General features: G+C 37.4%; 1 protein-coding gene across 1 annotated transcript; it reads right to left on the bottom strand.

The window, feature by feature from the left end:
* Positions 1–384: 384 nt before the first annotated feature.
* On the bottom strand, positions 385–8,310 carry LOC108453455 (protein transport protein SEC16B homolog). Its single transcript, XM_017751566.2, has 14 exons — positions 8,095–8,310; positions 6,068–7,912; positions 5,633–5,950; positions 5,375–5,503; positions 5,138–5,260; positions 4,814–4,981; positions 4,566–4,688; positions 4,297–4,431; positions 3,872–3,999; positions 3,679–3,787; positions 3,264–3,608; positions 1,942–2,085; positions 1,546–1,838; positions 385–1,358 (listed from the first exon to the last, which is right to left on the bottom strand). Exons 2-14 carry the CDS (start codon positions 7,754–7,756, stop codon positions 860–862), a joined length of 4,203 nt encoding a protein of 1,400 aa, XP_017607055.1. The 5' UTR covers positions 7,757–7,912; positions 8,095–8,310; the 3' UTR covers positions 385–859.
* Positions 8,311–8,580: the final 270 nt, after the last annotated feature.

Raw genomic sequence — 8,580 nt, 5'->3', positions numbered from 1 at the left:
TATCGATCTAAAATATTATATATCTTTATATATATATTTAACGATTAATTTTTTTACATAAAACGAATAATTAAAATTTTTTAATTTATACCAAACTTGACATATATTATATATTGGTATGAAACACCAATTTACTTATTAATATATTAATAGTATAAAAATAAGAGAAAAGTGCAAAATCATTTTAATTGTATTGTACATTATTTTCTAGATATAATTATAATGGAGTACATTTTAATATAAAATTATAAAATTTTTCTCAGACAACATAGATCTCCTCAAATCCAACTCCGAACTGACTCATTTCAAGATTAGACTCGCCCTGATCCAAACTTTTTGCATACTACGGGTTATGGCCGAAAATAAATAAATGCTATGAAGCCATTATTATTATTATTATTATTCATATTAGATAAAAGGAAATTCTTTTTAAAAAACAATACTAGTACCAGTAGTTTAGACTTAAACCAAAATGAAAAAAAACAAAAACAAAAGTGTAGTTCCAACATGAGTTGGCATGGTAAGTAATTAGCAACTAGTGCAAATTTATTCGAGGAAGCCACTTTGGTCCATCGCTTGGTGAATGATGAATGACCCATTACTTGTACAAGAAGTAACGCAGGCATCTGAATTCTCAAGTCATTTTGGGACAACATTAATGGGTTTCTCATATGAGGGGAATGGCCGCAACACCAAGTGCACTCAGACCAATTCTTGGCCTAAATTACACATCACATGATAAACAGGATAATCAAGGGGTTTCACCAAAAACCCAACTCAGACCACTGCCATCCCCAGTTCCCCCCACGGCAAAATGAGAGTGCTATGAGGGTATAATTACAACTTTCCTTCACACACCTCAAAGCTTGATTTCATGAAGGTCTTCCCTAGAATCAGGGTCAGTGTAAGGTATACTTAGGGTTCCTTCTAGAGGTTTTATTTCCTTCCTAGTAGTAGAAAGACTGGATGCATTACTCAGGCTTCCACTCCAAGATGCTATACGTCTAGAGTTTCCATCTGATGCTGCCACAGTGCTTTTGTGCACGATAGTATCCATGCTAGGAAACCGTTGCATACTCGATGATGATGATGGTGGTGGCGGTGGTGGTGGTGGTGCTAATGTTGATGTTGATGATAGTGGAGATAAAACTTGCTGATAAGATGTTGTGGGACTTTCATTGGTCATGACTGCTTCCTGGGTGCTTTCCCCAGTATTTTGAACTATCTCTTCGGCCGGGGTAACCGTAGAAGGGATGAAAAACTTGGGACTTGAACCAGCCACAGGTTTTGCAGATGGAACAGGAGACTGGAATAAACTTACAGGGCTGCCTCTGCCCTTGTTGAATGTATCAACATACCTGAAATCATTTCAAATTGGTTTGCCATTAGATAAGGGAGAAAAAGAATTTGGTTAAAACATTGACTAGCAACTAACAATAGAATTAGTAACAAGAAAACATGGTGGCAGCTACAAGCTAAGAAGAATAAGCATTTAACAATACTGAGAGCTTATAACAACCTAATAAGTTAATTAAATTCCAATACCTTGAGCGGACACCCATTCGAGCACGAGCAGAGTAGTGGTTCGAACTGGGTGGAATTGGAGGAATTCCTGAGCTCCTTTCAGAAGAGATGGAGCTTTTATTTTCACTAATTGTGTGAAAGCCTTCAATTTTGGGTGTATCTTTTACACTGAGATCATTTACTCCATTCTGGAAAGCTGCATTAGTGGGTGGAGGTGGCAAGGCTGCTTCCTCAGCCGGAGGTTCAGCTCCTTCCTCAACCCATCTTTTGAGCTTTTCATCATAATAAAATTTGTTCTTCTCACCCAGTTTAGCCTGCAATGTTCAGATACGGAATGCAGTAGAAGCTCGATATTGAATTAACAAAAGATACCTGTATTAAGAATAATTTTCAGAAATTCAGTTAACTATAAATTACCTGGTGATGAGGTCGAGATCTTAGGACCAAACCAACAGTCTTTTGGAATAGCTGTAAACCAAAACGGCCAAATCGAGAAGACCCACTGGACACTGCTGCTTTTTCTTGTGTTCCAGATGAGTTAGCTTCATTGGATGAATTAACCTTATCAAAAAACAAAGAATCACACATAAGACCACAGCCATTTGTTGCACCCTTTGTCCAAACAAGATAATAAAAGCAGTGCGGAAATGGGGGAGAGACAAACTCGCCTTTACAGGGCACATTAAAGAAAATGATAACCCATCTTCTCGCTTTTATATTTGATAACATATAAATTTAAGGGGGTAAAAAGAAAATGGCATTTTCTTTAAAGTGAAGGCGAGCACTTTAAAGAAAATGATAACTTATCTTCTCGCTTTTATATTTGATAACATATAAATTTGAAGGGGTAAAAGAAAATGGCATTTGCATTTGCCATGTTCATGATGCTTCTAGTAACTTCGTTACATTATATCACAGACGCTATTTCCATAATTGTCAGCTAAAACCATCATGACACAGAAAAAGGGAATATATCGCCTTCAAATTTTGACTCTTGAGATCTATATTGCTTCTACTCTTTCATTTTTCTTAAAATATCCATGTCTAACACAAATTTACACATGAGCATAGGGGGTATGACCCACCAAATACATGGAAAAACTTTGAAAAAAACAAACATACCCATGTCTAACAGCTACACATATCCAACACTTACACCCAAGTTTGAGTAACATAAACTTGAGATGTATCCCACCAAAATTTTCAAAATTTGACTACCACAGCACACTGGTAAAATACAACAGACTTACATAATATAAACAGAGAAACCAACATCATTAAATTGAAATTCTTGCAACCAAATTCAAAGCCCAGCCGCCAAAAAGATATTTAGCTTCTCCTAATACCTTATCCCACAAAATCTTTCAAACACAACTATAGTAACAGTCAAACTACACTAATCTTATGTCATATGAGCAAAATGTAAAACCAACAAAACCATGATCAACTTCAAGTACATCAAAAGAAATTATTTGTCATAAAACTTATCCCAACAAATCTTTCAGAGCTAACTATTGCAACACTCCTAGAAATTTTCCTATGCTAAAGTTTTAGGGGCGTTTCCACTGCTGTGAATTGGTTCCCAAAAACCAGGCACACCACCATCTCTGTTCCAAGGATTCACATGGACTGAGGATAAATGGATCATGAGCAATTACATATAAAAACAGTTGCAAAAGGATTCCTCTGCATGTTTGGGTGTGTAAAGAATTTTTTTCTACAGCTATTGAAGCAGTTACCTTTCTGTCACTTTGACCAAAGACTGGCTCAGAGATGCTTCTACTAGGCATTGCTGATAGGTCAGTCTGACCAGTCCATTGACTAATGGGTTCCATTGATGCAGAAGGCATCAGTGATGGCATGGCCATTGATTCCATTGATGGAGAAGATATTAGTGATTGCATGACCATTGTAGGTTGACTGTTGGATGTGTCTGAGCCATGCAGTTGATGAGCAAGTTCATTTTGATGAACACTGCTATGCAATGTTGAAGGAAGAGGTGGAGGTTGGCCTCCAACAACACGATGAGCAGTATCATCAAAGAATGTGAGCAATTTACCGACCAAATTTGTATAGTAACCACCCTGTCCATTAAATTCCCTTCTTAATTCTGTAAAGAAATAAACATTACAAGATCAAAGGACTAAGAGATACCTGCTGGTGGATTCTTAATCGTTCTTCAAGAGATGACACTAATTGTTTCCAAGTTTCCACTTCAGTTGTTCGACCAGTTCTCAAAGACTTCAAAATGGCTTGACAGTATCTGAACCGACATATCATGTAAAACCAAAAGAGACTCAACCTAATTTAGTTACGTCACCAAATAATATAAGCACCTCAGACTTACTTCAAAGAATCAGCCATTTTTCCAACTTCAGCCAGCATGTAAGCATAAATAAGCTTATATGGCTGAAAAGGTAGGAGGAGAAACTGAGAATTTCCAAGTGTCTTTGAGTACTCGAATAGTTCTGTCCTCTGCCCAGATATCAAAAAGGCTAGTTAAACAGTTCTACTGTGGAAGGTGGGGATAAAATGAAAGGTGAAACATTAGATGTGACACCGATAGTCGGTCAAAATCCAAATTAAGAACTACTCTACAAGAACCCAACAGAAGTGATCAAAGTACAAAACATTTTTGCATGTCAGACAATATGAGAGTGGCTGACATGAAAAGGCTGTAAGTAAAAAGCATGCGCTGAAGTAAAGGTCTATGGATGCATCATTATTTAAATGGGTCTACCAATATCAAAAGAAAGATTAATGCTCGGATACCTGAATTGCCTCAGGGCTAACATATGTTCGTGGACAATTCCAATGATCAGCACCAATAAGACAAAGTCTAGCACCATCTGAATAAGGCTCAAAGTTGGCTTCAGCAACTAAATAGCATATGTGCGCAGCAGCAGCCTGTGAAATTGGTTTCGGATGCAAAGAGAAATCATTTGGTGCACACAGAGAAAGGAGCAAAAAGAAGAGCGGAAAAGAAGTGGGCAGAGATACAGGAGAGGTAGAATGACTTAAACCAGTAAGAACTGTATTACCTCACCCCTCTCCTTCCACAAGCAATCTCCAAGATGAATAATAACAAGCTCATCATCTTTTGTTCTGTTAGCTGTTAAGATGGCTAAGTTCTCTTCCCATCCATCCAACATACTAGCTGCAATCTGCAGCATACAATACATACTTGTACAAGCTTAAAAAAAATGGTTCAAAGACTCCAAGAAAGCTACAGACAAAAATAGAAAAAGGAGAATGCTATTTTCACAGCAAGCACTCAAATTATGTTCACCTGTCCAGGCTGGTGAGGAGTATTTACATAACCAGGGAGATTGCTACTGGGGGAAACTGTGGAAAACACATCTGCTGGTTGGCCAGCAACTACTAGGCATAATGTCCGCAATGGTGACCCAGCTTTTAATTGCTTGAGTGCCATTAGCTTCACAGTATCACCATAAAACTGGCATTAATAATTTCAATTATCAGCAAGCAGAACCTGAGTCTCAAATCCTTGCAGGTTTATTCAATGCCAATAAAAAATAGATCAACCATTGTAGATCCTGAACATATACATACAATAGAACAATAAATATAAGTAAAATGTGATCACAATAACCTGATCACCAAGCTGAGATGCAATAACAAGAGCTGGCCCCCACAATTGACCTTCCTGAGCAAATTCTAAAGCTTCCTTCTTTCTACCAGAGACAAGAAGCCTCTGTACCACTAGAGCAGTAGCCTTAACCAATGGTAGAAGCCAAACACAGAAAATCTCAATTTCTTTATAGGAAATGTATGGAAAATAATATAAAATTTGAATTACAAGCAATCAGAAAGGGTAAGCTATCCATACCTGCATCTGTGCTTCCGATGGCAAGTTCTGCAAGCAGTGAACAACAGAACTATACAAGCCTGATTGCACTCCCTTCCCTTTCACAGACCCTAAAAGCTTAGCTATAGCTAACTCTGGGCAATCACTTTCCTGAAAGTTAAACAGAAAGGGATAGAAAGGAATAAATAAATAAAGATGGTCCAAGCTAGTATTGTCTCCATGAGACAGTTGCATGGTAACAAGAAAATAAAAGGAATTAAACATTTAGGAGTAATTCACCTTCGAAGTTTGGTCGGTGCCAAAAGGAGACCGAAGTTTTCCATAGTACTGACATGAAATTTTCAGTAAAGACAAGAGCAACCTCAAAACATCTCCTATATAGCCCAAGCTTGAAGATTCACAGTTTGCAATCCTTTCATCAATCCACTTATACAACTCTCTATTTCCAACATTCCCTCCAACTAAAGGACCAGGTAAAGGGTGTTGGCACAATGTCTGAAAGTAATCTTGGGCACCAAACCCAAAGCTAGAAGCATTACTGTTGTCCATGACAACTTCCACCAAATTGAGTACACTGATCACACCTCCTACAGAGCCCTTCACCCAATAAAATAAAAAAGCAGTGATTTGATGGTCTACATTACCAGGCACAGAGTTGTAACAAAAAGGAAACTAAAACTAAATCAAATGAAGCAAGAAAAGAATTTGTCCTACCTGGTTCCCATACGGTGCAGTTGTGTGAGACAAACTGTTGTTTCTCATGACAACAAGTTTTCCACCAAATCCAAAAGTCACTAGAGCATGTGGAGGGCGCCCAGCAGAAGACCTTCCCTCATTGGGTGAAGAAGAAAATGGGGTGCCTATTTGAAGTGGCTGTTGAGGATGATCTCCTGATTTCTGAGCATCAATGAAAGCAGGTATGAACTGCATCTGTTGGTCTGGCTGAACAGTTGTCTGATTGCTAAACTGCGTATAACTTTGAGCAGGAATAAAGCTTTGAAACCTAGAAATCTCACTACCATATAGAAAAGTCTGACTTTGCTGTTTATAAGGAGCAACCAATCTAGAAGCGTCAAATTCAATTTTTTGCTCTGCATGATTATCTAAATGATCTGCAGGACTGTAAATGTTTCCTAATTGTTTGTTTTCAGAAGAGAAATCTATTCCGCTCTTGGAAACAGAGGAATCTTGGAAACTATTAGAATTTTGCTGATGGTAGTTGCTTGCAGATACACACTGATTCATATAAAGGTCTTGACTACCTAAAGCTTGAAACTCATAACTTTCAATATTTTTATTTTGATATTGCTGATCATTATCTATGGTTGCTGACTGATCTACAGCTGAAGTATAAGGCTCCAACATCTTCCATTCTAGGGCAATTGTATCATAGTACCAACCAGGGTACTGGGGATCAAATACCATGTGTGCAGGGTACTCTGCATTGCCTTGTGAAATCTGATTCCAGTTTGAGGTATTTGAATTCCCAGAGTCGTCTGCTAAAGTTCCCACAGAAGACTGAGTTGTTTTCTGCAAAGAAGGCACGTCCATCTTTCTATCTGAAAAATGATCGCCATTATCTGAATGTGTCATACCAAAGCTCTCCTGTGAATTCATAAATGTATTCACGTATCCCTCCACCTGATACCATTGCCCAGTGTTTGGATCATATTTCCATCCTGGATAAAGATTTTCCCAGTACTGATAATTGCTAAAATCCTGCCCATCTACATTTTGGTCTAATCCCATGCCATAGTATTGAACATCATTATTTTCAGGATGACTAGACGAAGCCAAATCAGAAAATGAATTCCCTGGTACACTAACTGTACTACCATTAAATTCCTTCAGCAGATCATCTTTATTCCCCACTTCAGCAAAAGGGTCCTCAGAATTATCCCCCAAATCATTAAATATTTCCGAAAATGTCCTAGATCCACCAGCATTGGTAACATTTGAATCAGAGTTAAGCGAGCTCCATTGAACCTCTTTCACACCAATACCTGAAGCTACATTACACTTACTGGTACCACCATCCAACACACCCTCCTCTCCTGTCTCCATCACACTGCACTCTTTCACATTACTAGGTAGCTGTGAACTGCTCTCCTTGGCAGCCACATTATCCACATTAGCAGCCAATAATTCCGAAATAGCAGCATCTTCTACACCCTTTTCAGCTTCGGTACCAATATCAACATCTTTTCCACCAGATTCAACCCCGGTAGGACTTGTTTCACTAATAGTCAAATTAGAAAAACCTTTTACTTCCTCAGAATCAGCAACTTCTACTACATGCTTACGGGTGGATCCAGTAAAATCAAAGTCATCGTCATCATTGACCAATTTGTCAAAGAAATCCTCATCCAACTGATCCTCCACTTCAAATTGAGGAGAAGCCATCTAGAATTAGGGAAAATAAAAACCCTAAGCTCTTCCTATCAGCACTCCACTTTAACAATTCCACTTCTCTCCTATAAACTAAAACACACTCTTTTCATCGTATGAACACAAAGTACTGCTTACAAAAAACTAAAACAACCCAAATCCATTTATTCCCTGAAAAATAAAAAGAAAAGAAAAAGGACTAAAGATTTGATTCCGTTTTTAACTAAACCAAATAAAGATTTTTCATTTTTCAAATGTAAAAAAGTTGAATTGCGAGTTGAATGAAAGTCACTACACAAGATCAATGAGGGGATATAATAGAAGGGAAATGGAAAAGAGATGGAGAGAGTTACCTGGGAATATAGAATTGAGTGAAAGAAAGATTTGAGACAGAAAGATGAATTTGGCGCAGTAGCAGACAGATTTGCCGCAACCCGTAACAACTAAAAAGTAAAAAGAATTGCTTTCTGGATTTCTTCCCTTAGGTGATCTTTAATGCGACTTTTTGGCTGCACGTGTTCTGCATTGACCAAAAATTTTGTTTTGTAAACAAATATTAAACATATGGTCTATTGCTTCCGGTCCCTATAGTATTTGTATATTTAAAATTAACCTTTCTACTTTTAGGCTAAGAATTAAACTCTTTACTTTTTTATTTAATAATTGAAATTCAATTAATAATCTCATCAAATGGATTCTGTTAAATTAGATTATGTTGCATTTTTCAAAAAAAAAAATGATCACGTGACCAATATTATACACGTGAAAAGTTAAATAAGTAAATAAAATATTGAATTTAGGACTATAAAGCTTACAACTCTAAATTTAGGATCATAAGG

The sequence above is a fragment of the Gossypium arboreum genome, chromosome 7 (assembly GCF_025698485.1).
Source record: "Gossypium arboreum isolate Shixiya-1 chromosome 7, ASM2569848v2, whole genome shotgun sequence".
Lineage (NCBI taxonomy): Eukaryota > Viridiplantae > Streptophyta > Magnoliopsida > Malvales > Malvaceae > Gossypium > Gossypium arboreum.
This window is presented reverse-complemented; position numbering and strand designations above follow the sequence as displayed.